We start from the raw sequence: 16061 nt of genomic DNA on the forward strand, positions 1-16061 counted from the left end.
CTTTGCATCCATATAAGAGAATGGAATTCACCAAAGTTTCAATTAGTCTTAGTCTGGTTGTGATTGTTATTCTGTTATCTCTCCACAATGGATTTTTAACATCTGTATGGCCACAGATGCCTTAGCAATTCAGTATTTAATGTCGGTTTTCGAGTGACCATCTTGACTCAGTGTGCTTCCTAGATAAGTGAATTTGTTTGCATTGTCAATTTGTATCTTTAATGGTTCGATGTCTGATTTTGAGGTTATCGTTGTTTTTGTTTTTTGCAGGTTTATGTATAATCCATATTTTTTTAATGTTCCAAAAACATGGCTGGTTATCTCTTGTAATTCTTCTTCACTTTCTGCCAGAAGATCGATATCATCCGCAAAACGTAAGTTGTTTATTCTTAGTCCACCAACTACTATTCCAGTGTCATATATCTATGACATATTCCAGAAAACAATTAAAAAGAAGAGGGGACAAGATACATCCCTGTCTCCCCCCCGTTCTGCCCGGAATGGTTCACTGCTGTAATTTTTAATTTCAATTCTCATATCAGATGAGGAATAAAGAGATTTAATTATCCTAATGATTTTGTTGTCTATACCATAATGTTCTAAAATTTTCCATTATCCTAATGATTTTGTTGTCTATACCATAATGTTCTAAAATTTTCCATAATGCCTCATGCCATAATTGAGTCAGAAGCTTTTTGAAGGTCTAAAATGTTGTGACCAATTATTTTGTTATGTTCTATGTATATTGTAAAAATATGGTCGATTGTACTTCTGCTTGTTCATCTGATAGTCTGCTTTCTATTTTCTTTTTGATTCTTGACGATAATATTTTTAACAGGATTTTGCTTGGATGGCTAATAAGGCTTATTGTTCTATAGTTGCTACGTTTATTGCTGTTCCCTTTTTAGGAATAGCTACAAGGACAGAAGTCTGCCAATCAGAAAGCTACGTCTCTGTGTTCCATACATCCTGAAATAAATTTAGCAAGGTGTCTATGATGATGTCACCTCCTTCACATATCAGTTCCATTGTAACACCATCAATTCCCGGTGATTTTTCCATTTTTGAGGAGCTAACTGCTGCAATGACTTCTTTTAACATTGCACAATCTCCTTCCTTCTGGCAAAATTCCATCCAAAATATCATCAGTCAGTTGGGGTTCCTTTTGAAAAAGCTTGGTTGCATAACATTTCCATCTATCAACTATTTTTTGGTTATCAATAATAAGAGTTCCATCTTCATCTTCTATACTCCAATTAATTGCAGTAAATTTGAAAAGCACTTTTTGGATTATTTTTATTTAGGTCCTCTTCTATGTTTTTGCATTCATCTAGTATCCATGGATTTCTAGCATGTTTGACTTCTTTTTTAATAATCTTGGTAATATTTTTATACTGTTCTCTATTGTCACCACTATTAATATAAGATTTCAAATTTCTTCTTTCGTTGCATAGGTCCAAAATATTTTTGGTTATCCATGGTTTATTGACTTTCCTTTTGTATCCAAGAATTTCTTAGCTGTTTCAGTTATCATTTGTGAGAAGTATTTGGTTTTAGATTCGATATTATTATATTTTTTGAAGCTTGTTTTGTTTTAATTTATATAATGTATTTATTTGGGGGTCTTTTCATTTTTCTATATTACATCTTTTACGAGTTGATTTTGTAGGTAACATTTCCCTCATTTTCATATTCACAGTTATGACCATATTGTGGTCACCGCCAATGTAGGCTCCAGGAAATGAACTGGTTCTTGTGAGGTTGATGGAGTTTTTAAATTTTGTGCTTACAAGGATAAAGTTGATTTGGTTGTGTGTTTTACCATCAGGGGAAGTCCATGTCCATCTTCTGTTAGTAATAGTGAGTTTGTTTTGTGAGGCAAAGTTGATCAATTCAAAAACTCTTTCATTTGTCTCCCCATAGCCATACTTTCCAACAAATGGGAGAAAATCTTTACCGATGTATGTTCCAATTTTGGCATTCCACTCGCATTGTACAATCAAAAGGTCTTTTCTATTTGCTCTGGTGATTGTTGCATTAAGTTGACCATAAAATTCCTCTACTTCGGAGTCCTCGTGGCCTGTGGTTGGGGCATAGACCTGTATGATGGTGATATTGAGTGGTTTCCTCTTAAGCAGACTAAAGCAATTCTGCTATTGATAGGATTGAATTCCATGACAGAATTTCGTGATGTTTTGTGTATCAAAAACCCGACACCTTTTCCACTGCAATCACATCCAGAGTAAAGAAGCAAATGTCCTTCATCTGTTGTTAGCTCTCCTGTTTAGGGCCATCGAATTTCACAAAAATCCCATAACAATCCATTCGTGTCTTTTTAGTTCATGCTGTAGTAGTTTGAGTTGACCTGATTGTAGTAGGATCCTAATATTCAAGGTTATGGTCATTAAATGGTTGCAACGTCTGAATCTGGATCAGGTTTTTTCATTATTTTTCTCAGTGATAGTGGTGTATGTGTGTGTGTGTGTATATATATATATATACATATATATATATATAATGGTATATATGTATATAGAGTGGCAGCACCAGTCGCTAACTCCTCATTGCCACCCCTGGAGCTGCTACCAAATGGCAACGTGGACCTTGTTGAACCGAGCAACGTCTCAGCCAGCATGGTATGCTGTGTTAAATCCTTTGCCATGAATGTGTAATGGGCAGTAAATTAAGATTTACTGCCCATTACACATCCAGAGATGGGCACCATCTGACAGAAGGACAGATGGTGCCCATCTCTCCTTCTGTCTTCACTTATCAACTATTATTTTCAGAACTCAGCAGTTATCACTTTTTTCATCATCAGATAAAATCAGTTTTTCCTCTAAGCTGTGCACATGCACACCAGTTAAAACGGAAGCACAGAGTTTCTAGGAATTATAGACACGTTAACACATGAATATTTTAATGTTTGCCAAATATTTCAGTCTGAAACTAACAGACTATCCTCAGTGGCCACATAGGAACAGTTTTTTTACAAGGTGGAATACAAAAATTGATCATTCAAAAGTAGAACGAGCCATGTGATGTTACATTGCCAAGCGTTAAAGAGAGGTAAATTTTATCAGAGTGATGAATAAATTGTAGCTATTAATTTATTCATCAGATTAATTTTACAGTTTACAGAAAACCCACTTTTACTAGACGTCACATTCTCAAACAATCTGTCGGGATTCATACATGCTGCAAGCATTGCACTGTAAAAACTCAATGTAGCTTAAAATTATCAAAGTGCTTTACATCGATTTTTTACATGGGTCAAGTCCCATGAGAACTGTAAATAACCTTGTTTGTTTCTATGTATATTTCGCAAAATATTAATGTAGTTAGCCCTGTGGGAAGTGAATGTATTTACTGTTTTAACATCAAAAACAAAGGCAATGTTTTCCCAGGGGAACTTTGTATATGTATATAGTTATGTGTAAGAGTGCAGGAAAAGTTGTTTACTAGTTTTGTATACAAGAGTTGCTTACTTCACTAACGCCTTTAAAGATAGTATCTAAGAGTGTCGCTAGGCTTAGAGAAGTTTCTGCTGCCCCAAAAGGAGAAGCAAAGTATCAAAGAGGTCCTCTAGTTTTAGAGACATGTTTCGGAGGAGAACAAAGAGCGGGTTAAACTTAAAAGAAGATAAAAGAGTCATGCCAAATTCTTTGGGGTTTACTACCCTTAGTGCAAGGTCGCAAGATCACAAAATAAAAGGGACCGAGCTAAGCATAAGGGGTTTCCCAGTTCCAGTCTCCAGAAAGAGGAGCTTCCAGGCCAGAGAGAGGGCTTCCAGACGTTGCCAAAGAAGGACAGGCTTCCAGACGCTAGAGAGAGGGATCCCGGTTGAGAGTTGGCGGCAGTTTCGATTTCTTGGAGGCAGCAGTTTGAGCTATTAGAGACGGCAGTCATCCAGGCATTTTCGGCAAGCCAAAGCAAAGGAAATAAGGCAGTGTAAATTACCCAAAGCAACTTTGCTCAGAATATTTTCTTTTTTGCCGTGGGAGAACAACCTTTTGCCGGTCTCAGTCCACAGCCCACTATTTTCCTGATGAGATATTACTGAAGTCAGACATTCCTGAGGAAGCTCAAGATCTGAGATGAAAGAAATGCCATAAAACTGTAGTGAAAGACTTTTGACTGAATTTGCGATGCAGAGTTTTTTTGTAAGTTCAGACCTTTTGTATATTCCCTCTCATAGTAGGTTATAGAAAGACTTTTGAGAAATTGTTCAATAGTAGTAAGAAGTGTCATTAAGAGAATCGATTGGCATATTGGAAGTTGATATAAAAATTGTAAGGATAACTTAACAGAGAGTTATCTAACCTCTTTGCAAGTAAACTAGAAGTTTAATTAGTTGAATTTGTAAGCGGAGAGTAAATAAGATTGTGAGTTAGAGAAGTTAATTAGTGTTAAAGTAAAAAGGTTCTAATTTATGCTAAAGATTTTATAAATGGATAGAGAACGCAATCTCCCTATTGTTTAATTCATGTATAATTTGTAAATAAATGTGTTTTAATTATTTGTTAAAAGAGTGCTGCCTGATCTTTTATTTTACAACTGCACTGTTCTTAAATAAATCGGATTTGTGAGAGGGGGGGATAATTTAAGGCAATAAAAACCAGTTCAGTTACGAACCACGACTGTTAAAGTAAACATTGATAAAAGAAACTTTGCTCGTGAGAGAGAGAGGGAAATCTACCAGAAGTTTTATTTAGTTCATGTTAGAGGTTTAATGGAATATTAAACTTAAGCCTCGACACATGAGTTTTATTTAGTCTTATGCCAATTAAATGATATATTGGTGGCAGTCTGACAAATAAATTTCCAGTATTCATAGGCATTTGACTAGTAAATACGGAAGGTGAATAAGTCAGAATGGGGCCAGACTTGGTGATAAGCTGTTAGCAAACTAAGTTGCAGTTGCCACCATTATTTAAACACTGCACAAAGAAATTTCACAAAAAACTATAATGAAATATTACGTTTAAGTACAAATTTCCCAACTGCAAACTATTCACAGACAAACATTCTATCTAGCTTAGATTCTCCATAATTTAAAGTGAAAACTCTAATAAATAATAAATATATGAATATATAAATAAGAAAATCAAATTTATAAATATAAAATAAGTGTAAATATTTTAAAAGAAATTAAAAAATAAATAAATATAAAATAAAATATATAAATATATTTATCTAGCCTGTGTCAACTTCATACACTTTAATTAGTTACTTTTAGACTGCACTGTGTGGGTGAACTACAACTATGCCTCTGCAACTTGCTGATGTCAGCAAATTGCAGAGGCATATTTGTTTAGTGTCTGGAAGTACGGTCACTTGAATTCCTGCAAATGACATTGTATTTTTGTAACTATGCAGATTTAAGCAGATAAATTAGTGCTCACAGTTTGCAAGTTATAGCTAGGCAAAAAAAAAAAAAGGGGTAGATTAATATGAGAAATATTCCATTAGCAGTTTTAGTGCATTAAATCTGTAAATGTCACTGTCAAAATTAAACTAGAAATGACCTGCAAATTCATTTAAGTGGCTGGACAAATGTGATGTAATTTGTTTCTATAAACTGCATGTGTAAGAATTATTTATGTAGCTGAAGGAGTAACATTTAGATAGCTGTTATAGAAATATTTACATGCAACATACAATATCCTTTAACAAAGATGTTTATCACCAATTTTAGGTGTATCAAATTAAGTGTTTGTAACTCTCACTATTGTGAGCACAGACTACCTCATATGTTGAGTCTGAAACCTAGAAAATTGTGCACAAAATGTTTTTCATGCACACATGGGCTGGCAAAAATGAGAGGGAATATTGCTACCCATGTTTTTTTTTTTGCAATTTGGAATTCGTTCAATTAGAAATTCAACAATTCTATATATGATCAGCTCCACCCATCATAGGATCCATTTTACATTATACAATAGAATCTATTGTATAATGTAAAATGTATATACATTTTACATTATACAATATATGTATATTGTACAATAGAAACATTTAGATGACAGCCTGATGGCAGCCTTCTATTTTTTCTGTCTACAGAAAAAATTCAAAGTGCCGCCCAAGGCGGACTGCCCCCCCCCCCCCGACCTACGCCGCTGCAGTAAAGAGTGCCTTAGAAGAATGTATAACATCTGATAATGTTGGCGGCTTGACAGGAAACAGATTGATTTGGAGGAAAATTGTAGATAAGAAGTTAGGAATAATGTAAGTTTTTCATGTAGTACTATCATATCCTTTACATCCCTAGAGGGTACGTGTCAGAATTTTGATGATGATGATGATTATAATTCTTTCTGCTATAGTTCGCCCACCGATTAGAGGTCCTTCGACACTTCTGCGCATGTCAGAAAAAGGAGAATCCATTCCGATAATAGGGTAATCAATCTGTCTTCTGGGATGGGTTTGTTTATTATTACAGGTCAGAAAATTTAGCTTTTCTTTTACGAACATTGTAGTTTTTAAAGTAACTATTTTGCTGGCATAATAGTTGGAACAATGTATGTAAAGTATTAACAAAATTAAAAAAGTATAGCATAAAACAAAAATTTAACTAAGTTTATTTTTAAGAAAGTTTTCTATAAAATAAAAATAATTATACAGTAAAACAGAAATTTTTTCAAATGAACTTAGATATTCTAAACTTACAGTTCAGAGAACTGAGACACTTTAATGTCCTAAACTGATTAATTATTTATGACTTGTTGTGACTTTTAACAAACATATGCAAAAAAAAAAAAAAATGTTGGAAAAAAATACCATTATCAAATCCTTTTAATCTTCATAGTCATCTGAATGGGTGTCCGAATCGCCATCAGTTTCACTTAAACTGATCACCAAAGGTTCGCATAAATCTTCGATAATTATCGAAGATTTATGCGAACCTTTGTTTTATGTAATTATAATTCTGTCTGTCTCAATACATATTTTCCAGTGAGGTGACATGAGAGCAAGTTTTATAATACTTTCAATCACCTGTTTTGAAAGCTTAAAAAGTTTCGACATGTCAATATCTCCAGTTACGTTGCGATGGTGAATGAAACTTTTCACTTCTGCACAAACATACTCAATAGCATTGATATCGCAATGATATGGTGGTAGCCTCAAAGCTAGAAATCCATGCTCTATGAGCATCGTGTTGAATTTAAATAGTTTAGTTGTGGGCGAGTTTCTTTTGACCAAATTAAACAATTCAATTTTTTGCATATCTGGGGAACGAGAAATGTTATTTGCAGAGAGCCAATCCATAAGAACTTGCTTCTTATTAGACCAATTTGGAATTTGTTTAATCAAATAGAGTGATATGAAGCGTTATCAATTATAACAACAGCATTTTTAGGAAGGTTTGGAATCAGTTTTTCTTCTGCCCACTTTTTTGAAAAGCCAATTTGCCTATGGTAATTGGCTTTGTATAATAAGTTTGAATTCGGTAAAAAAAAACCCATTTCTCCACCCGCACACAAAATTATTATGCGTCGCGAGGCATTTCCGGTTTGTAGCACTCCACATTCTTCTTTAGACTGCCAACATTTTCCATAAGTTAAATTACTATCAATCCAAGTTTCATCTAGATACACAATCGGTCTTTTCTCCTCCTTGAAATGTCTTATTGCTTTCGAATACTGCGTTCTAGATAAAACAATGTCACTTCGCTCCATGATAAGTTTCCATTTATTCTGGGACTTTTTTAAAACAAAATCCGATTTCATGAAGTATTTTCCTTAAAGTTTCTCTTTTCCAAGGAAAATTAATTTTTTCTTTAAGCACAGGAAGCAATTTTGGAACAGTTGACACTCTTTTCTCGACCACGTAAAATTCGTGAATAGTTCTTCTTATAACGTCTACATCAAAATCATTCAAAGCAACGGTTTCGATGGTTTTCTTTACTCTGGCGCTTTTTTTAGGAGATTTAAATTTTGGCTTACCTTCGCCTTTTGATTCCCTACGAATTCTTTTAACATTCGACCTCGATACACCCGCAATTGCACTTGCACATTTTATGACTTGAGAAAGGGGAACAAGGAGACAATTCTTTTTCACAGAATGTCAGCACATTATTCATTATTCTTTTGCAAGAGCTACTGAAACGTTTAACAACAGAACTTGTTGACTGTACTGGATCCATCATACAAATTAATAATAAAAAAATAATGCAAAAAAGTGACAACAAAAATCAGACTAGTATATACTAGTACAGCAACAGACAAGAAAGCACGTGATTTCGCATGTTGGCGACCAATTCGTACATCCTTCATTTCTTTCTCCCCTTCAGCATGAATCGACTATTCTTGGCAAAATGCCAAGGAGAGATCTACAAATGGTTGGCCAACTATAGCAAAGAATGACTGTATACACCTATTGTTTTACAAGACAAGTGCCAGTTATATTTGTAGGTTATTTGGCAAAGTATGATTCTATCTGGCACATAAATTGTGTTAAGGCTTAAGTGCTGGAAGGACATCATGTTGGAGGTTTAAAGGAGTATTAACAGCACTAAGAAAGGATTGAAAACTATTTTAATTCTTCTAATATTTCATCTCAGTCACTGAGACTTCTTCGGGTAGTAGAAACACATACTTATTACAAACACACAAAGGCAACACAGTAATAAATGAAATGTGGATCTGACCCTAAAGTCCTGTCTAGGTGGGGCACACTCCATGGATGTTTGTAGGTAGCCTAGGTGTTCAATTGGGATCTGAAGATTAATGTTTCCCAAATTTTGGGAAGTTTCTTGCATCCATATTTATTTAAATTCAGTTGATTTCTGATTGCAGCTGCAGATTCCAAAGACAGTCTTTCTTTTTTTAATTTACTGTGATGGAGTATGGTAATCCTCTGTAGCCCAGTCAGTATAGATTCCCGTCTATGACGTGAGGAACCTTTATCTGGTCTCTTTCTACTAAAGGTGAGTTAGTTGGTCTCATATGGAGGTAGAGGGTTTTTTTCTCCCAGAAACTCGGGTTTTTCGTACCTCAGAACAGGCAAACCGGCCCTATGAACACACGGATTACAGTCATGAATACTTATGACAATATGTGGAAGAGATAGGGTCCTCACAACATGTCAATTACGCCCATAGTTAACCATGAGTCACATCATGGTAGTCAACTTCCTAGATAGGAGAAGACACATGAATGGGATGGAGTATGGTATTGTTTTTTTTTTTTTTTTTTTTTTCCAGAAGATCCTATGAGTGGTATCCAAAACTAACATCTGCAATCATGACTGTGATCAGTCTGGTCTTGTAGACCATTATTGTTTCCCAAAATTTGGGAAACATTAATCCTCAAAAGTTGTACACCCTCTGTCCAAAAAGAAACTGAACTTTTCAAAAATAGAAGAAACTAGTGGTGCCACCTGTTGTATCTTTTTTGTTGTTGAAAGCTTCATTAGTATTGTGTCAACTGTTTACGACATTTGTTTTATTAGAAGCCCAGTTATAGTGCCAAGAGTGACAGTGTGTTTTGACGAATGTTCGGTCGTCATGATATTCATGCCGTACGCGATGAATTCTCGCTATCAATCATTTCAAAACTTCGAGATAAAACTCGCCATTGACCGTTTGGCCAGGCGGAATGAATTTTTTGTGGATAATGCCCTTAGAATCGTAGAAACAAATCAGTACTTTTGACTTCTCCAAGCGACTTTTTTTCGGATGCCCCTCTTCTGGTGGTCTTCACTCTGGCACTTTGTTTCGGGCTCATATTCAAAACACCATGTTTCATCACCAGTAACGATCATTTCAAGGAAGTTTGAGTCCTTACGAGCGATTTTAATGAGGTCCTTGCAGTGTTCAATTCAATACATTTTTTGATCAGCGGTCAACTTGTGGGGAACAAATCGCGAATTCAATTTCCGAAGGCCCAAACTCTCGGTCAAAATGTTGTGCATGCACAGTTGATTTTGGAATCCCCAATTCTTCAATCAATCTCATGGAGATTTCGAGTTTTATTTGATGAAATCACACACCTTTTGGATGTTAACTTCACTCACTCCAGTTTAGATGGCCCGGATTTTCATCGTCCTCAAGCATTTCATGACCACTTTGAAATTGCTTAAACCACTCATAAACTTGAGTATGGGATAAACATTCATCACCATATGCTTTTTGAAGCATTTGATGTGTTTTGGTAAAACTTTTACCAAGTTTATCACAAAAGTCAATTGCAGCTTTGTTTGAAACTCATTTTCCGACCATTCATCAAAACACACTGTCACTCTTGGCATTATAACTCAGTTTCTAATGAAACAAATGTCATAAACGGTTGACACAACACTAACAAAGGTTGTCGTTTTCGACGACAAAAAGATACAACAGGTGGTGCCACTAATTTCTTCTATTTTCAAAAAATTCGATTTCTTTTTGAACAGAGGATGTAAATTAATCCCAATTTACAACCTAGACTGTCTACAAATGCCCATTGAGAGTGCTCCACCTACATAGGAATTTAGGGTCAGACAAATTGTTCGAAGAATTAAAATAGTTTTTACTGGGGTCTTAGTGCTGCTAATACTCCCTTAAACCTGTAGCATGAAGACCCAGAGATCATTAACCATATTATCTACTGTAGAGAGAGAGAGAGAATATCATAGTTTTTAATAAATGTGCATCTTTATATAGATATTCATTTATATTCAAATTGTATATTTATTTATAATTTATATTGTGCATATTCATTTTAATGAATTTGGAAACTTCTAGTCCTACAGTTGGATATTGCATAGCTTTATATTTTTGATGTATTAAGAGTCATTAATTTTTAATACCTATAATTTCATTTAATTATTCAAAAGCATAAAATGTTCATTTGATTTTGTTTTAACATTTTACTTTTATCTTTCAGTATTTTTTGTTTGGTAAGAATCTAGAAGAAATTCCATGTTTTAGAAGCTCATTCCTTAATGGAATAAGTGGTGGTATAATACTTGGATTAGCACACTTCTTGTTTACTAGTAAGCAACATTGGTTTTGATTGTAATCTTTAAGAAATTAATTTGTAAAGTCCTGTCATATTTAAGTTTCTTAGTGGAGTCAAATTGCCATATTTTCCTTAACATTGTTAGTAGAAGACTGGTAATGATGCTATTTCATAATTTTTAGTAATCTCAAAACCTATTAAAATATAAAATTTACTAATAAAATTTTTTTATTTAATATGATAGTTTGAAAAATAAAATATCTGATGACTCTATAGCTGTATTCATAATTATATTCTTAGTAAGAAAATTGCTAATTTAATACCTTACTAATATCTCAGTAAACAGAATTAAATGTTTATATTTTTTGTATGCACTAAATTTTAGAGTATCATTCCTTGCATATCAAGCCCAATGGCTTTTCAAACTGAGTAGTCTGGATGCTTGCTGTATGGGCAACATATCTAAGAGTCTTCTCACAATGTGTTCCCCTGCTATTTTTTGCTTGACTTTTGCAATGCCAGCATTGAGAATAAATGTAGTGTTGTAAACATTACTGCTGTCTGCTGGGTTATTGTAATATCTTCTTTTATTCTTTATTACTAATTAGCAGTGCATGCTTTTCCTCTCATAACCTTTCTCACTTACTCTACTGAATATTATATTTATCCACCTTCCGTATTTACTAGTCGTATGACTATGAACACTGGAAAAATTTATTTTGTTAGACTGTGCCATCCACTCTCAATATTCGGCATAAGACTCAATAAAACATCCGGTAGATCTCTCTCTCTCTCTTACTAGCATAAATTCCTTCAACAAAGTTTCATAAACAGTCATGGTTCTTAAGTAATAAAACTGTGCTTTTAATGCCTTAGTTGTTTCCTGCTTACAAGTCCAATTATTTTTAAAAACAGTGCATTGTAAGATAAAGGATCAGGCAGCAAACAAATTTTTAACAAATAATTAAAACACATTTATTTAAATTAATATGAAATATACATGAATCAAACGATAGGGAGATTGCTTTCTCTACCCATCTAAAAAAAATCTTTAGCATAAAATTAGAACCCTTTTACTTCAACACCAAATAATCTCTTTAACTCAAAAACTTATTTACTTTTTGCTTACAAATTCGACTTATTAAACATCTAGTTTACTCGCAAAGAGGTTAGCTAACTCTGCTAAGTTATTTTTACAAATTTGATATCAACTTCTAATATGTCAATTAACTCTCTTATGGACACTTCTTATTACTATTAAACTAATTCTTAACAGTCCATATATAACATATCTCATAGATTATAAGAGAAAATGTACAAAAGGATGGAACTTACAGAGGCTCTGTTATCGCACATTCAGTTAAGAGTCTTGCACTAAAGTTTTTATGTCATTTCTTTCATCTCAGATCTTGAGTTTCCTTCAGGAGTGTCTTGCCTCAGCAGTATGTATCACGTTGGGATATCGGTGGATTTTTGGATTGCAATCTGCGGTATTTAAATAGCATATGCAAGAGGTTTCAGCATACGGGCAAATTCTCCTCTGGATCCTACTTTGGGAATTTCTGCTTCTAACTGTCACCCACTGGCTCTGGCTCTCTTCAGTAACAGCACTTCGCTCAGCTCTCCTCTGTTGGAAACTGGACCTGGACACTCCTCTCATGGCAACTGGACCTTGACTCTCCTGCTTAGTAACTGGGGCCTTGCCTTTCCTCTGCCGATGACTGGAAGTCCCTTATGCTCAGCTCAGTCTTCTTTTATTTTGAGATCTCGGGACCTTGAACTAAGGGTAATAAACCCCGAAGAATTCGGCATGACTCTTTCATCTTCTTTTAAGTTTGACCCGCTCTTTGTTCTCCTCCGTGCACTCTTTTGATCATATTTTGCCAGGCAGTGGAAACTTGTCTCTAAAAGTAGCGGACCTCTTTGATACTTTGCTTGTCCTTTCGGGTCGTGGAAACTTCTCTAAGCTTAGCGGCACTCTTAGATACTAACTTTAAAGGTGTTATGCGCAGAGCTTGTAAGCAACTTTCTCATACACAAAAATAGTAAACAACTTTCTTGTGCTCTTACACATAGCTATATACAAAGTTCCGATGCCAAAGCATTGCCTTTGTTTTTGACGTTAAAACAGTAAATATAGTCACTTCCTATAGGGTTAACTACATTAATATTTAGCAAAATATACATAGAAACAAACAGGGTTATTTATGGTTCTCATGAGACTTGACCTGTGTAAAAATCGATGTAAAGCGCTTTGGTATTTTTAAGCTACATCGAATTTTACAGTGTCACTGCAGTTATATGAAAATGACAAACCTCCTTCAAAAAATTCCCCAAAAAATTTAATAAGCTTACAAAAAATATATATTTTACTTGCACCTCACCAACATTTGTGTTTTGAACACCAGCTTGAAGGATGTGCATCATCACAACCTGATCTCCTGTTTTTGACTGAACCCTAAATCTCTGTGATAACACCCCATCTTAATTATTCAGATTACACCCTGTATAATTCCTTTCTTCACAAGGGTGGTACTTGTGCTTTTGTGAAATCCAACATTCCTTGCCAGAGGATGCCTAATATTGAAAATCCCCTTTTTTTTTTACTTTCAGTGACTTAAAATTTCCCTACTTCATTCTGATGCATCTACTGCTAATTTAATTTCCTCCAATTCTGAAAATCATTCTAACATCTTTAACTTCTTATCTGTGAAATTTGATTTTGTACAGTCCAAATTCCCAAAGCAAAGTTGTTTTCCTTGGCAACTTTAATATCCGCAATTCTAACTGGCTCCCTTTTTCAAATTCCACTGCAATCCTCTTCCACTTGAAGAGGATTGCAGATATGCACTGTAAGTAACAATTTTAAACCAATCATTCAATCACAGCCCAAATCCCGAACAGTTCTCTCTCCACACATTCAACACTTTGAATTTTGCTTAACTGTTCTCCTTTCAGGTACACTAGAGGTGACTTCTCTACTTGATAATTCAGATCACCATCTCATCCGAGTTTTATCTCTGGTAGAATATCCTCCACTCAGCCATTCACATCATCATGTAGTCAGGTATTACAACACTGCTAGGCAGGAAGATTTCCCTCACTTTTGCTCCTTTTTTCCATGGTCAGACTACTGTTTCCATTCTTCAGATCCAGATACTTGTTGTGAACTTGTTTCTGAAATTATCCATGTTTGGAATGGAGATTTTCATTTCTAACTCAGCTCAATACTCCTACATATATCCAAAAAGTCTGCAAAGCAACGAAAAGAATACAACTTATCATAAGTGATTTTAGGCAAAAAAACTCCAGCTTCTTTCAAGCCTATACTGAAGCCCACGATATTTGCAAAACCATTGTTAAAAAAACTTAAGTCTGGATTGATAGGACTAAATGTAGAAAATTTGCTATCTGTGTCAGTGGCAGTCATGCCTTTTGGTCTCACAAAACCCACTCGGTGTAACTTTTGTCCATTTGTATCTTCTCATCAAGTTACAAAATCACCTAAAACTAATTATGACCTCCTGGCATCATTCTTCTCATCCAATTCCTACACAGATGAAGGCAAATCACCTCCTCCCGTACCTGGAATAGTGCATTGCATGCTTCCTGTAGCCTTCCACTAGAAAGACAATAGTTATAATAATAATAATCTGAGAACTCCAGGTAATCCAGGACTCATTGAAAGAGGCTATACATTACACACACATCAGCTGTCATACCTTCTCTTAAACTCATTCACACTAGATGCACTCACTGCTCTGTGAGAGAAAACCTGACTCTTACTCCTTTCTTAACTGTGTATAAATTTAACTTCCATGGATGCCTCTGTGTTCTCACCCTACCTTCCATATAATGAAATATTTCATCAAACAGTATCCTATAAGACCCATTCAGAAGTTTATAGAAGATTTTGAAGTCCATTTCATAATCCCAGTATAATCTTTATAACTTCTTACATTCTTTTGACAGTTTCTTTATCCCCCACTGGACCCTGCAAACCAAATCCACACACAGTCCACGTGTGGTTTTATCAAGATTTTCTTTGCATCATCAGCAAACAGTTGAACATTTCCTGTCAAATCCTTCTCAATATTGTTAATGTATAAATTGAACAACAGCGGTTCAAGAATTGATCCTGTGGTACACCACTGGTCACTTTAAATCTGGCAGATTTACACCCATTTTATACCACTCTCTGATACCTGTTTGTCAACCATCCATCTATCCAAGTCAGGAGTTTATATTCCAGTCCAGTATTCTCCATTAGCCTTTTATGTTATATTCTATCAAATGCCTTAGCCAAGTCCAGCAGTATCATAGTATATCCATTCCCTTATCCAACTCAACCGTAATTTTGTTATATAATATGAGCAGATTGCTGAAACATGACCGCTTTTTGATAAACTCGTGTTGTTCCTTGCAGAGTGTGGCATGTCTGTCAACCCATCTCTGTATTTGAATTCTTACCAACTTCTCTAAAATCTTCACTACCATTCCAGAGATAATGATAGATGAGTAGCTAAGCATTGGTTTTTGCACTGCCCTTATGCAATGGAACTATCATTCATTCTTTCCATTCCTATGGTATTTTTCCTGAGATGAGACTAAAGTTATGTAAACATGTAGTTTCCCTGTCTCTCTGCATTAGATCTCACTGCAATAAATAATTTCTCTAGGATCCTGATGCCAAATCCATTTAAATGCAGGTCATCTCTTTTAAACAAGTCTTATCTACCATCATACACACTCCATGCATCCAAAAACTCTCATCTATTTCTTCTACACAGCCTGCACGTTGAATCTTTTGCTATCACAGTCCTACTTCTTGACTTGGTACTGTCATGTCTTAGTAGCAAACCAGCAATTTTTACTCTCTCACTTTTCTTTCTTACTTCTAACAGTCCTTTCATATCCTCTCTCTCATACTCTCTCATATTGAGAGAGGATGTGAAAGGACAGAAAGTACTTAAATCATTTGTTCCAAGAACTAGCATCTCTTTTACTTTTCTTTTTTGTTTTTCTGTTGCATTTGTCACATCTTTAATTTTCACCCCAAGAAACTGGAAATGCTGACTCTCTCTCTACAAGTGTAGATTTAATGACTGAATTGTTATA

At 34.9% G+C, this 16061-nt stretch overlaps 1 protein-coding gene across 1 annotated transcript in view; it reads left to right on the forward strand.

Annotated features, from left to right (window-relative positions):
• The window catches only part of l(3)87Df (cytochrome c oxidase assembly factor COX20 lethal (3) 87Df), a 118583-nt gene that overhangs the window by 16465 nt on the left and 86057 nt on the right, over positions 1-16061 (forward strand). The window contains exon 2 of the mRNA XM_090400865.1: positions 10869-10977. Coding sequence (XP_090256991.1) covers positions 10869-10977 — 109 coding nt within the window. The remainder of the gene's footprint in view (positions 1-10868; positions 10978-16061) is intronic.

Source organism: Typopeltis vanoorti, chromosome 11 (assembly GCF_054136105.1).
Source record: "Typopeltis vanoorti isolate ZY-2024b chromosome 11, IOZ_Tvanoo_1.0, whole genome shotgun sequence".
In the NCBI taxonomy this organism is placed as follows: Eukaryota; Metazoa; Arthropoda; class Arachnida; order Uropygi; family Thelyphonidae; genus Typopeltis; species Typopeltis vanoorti.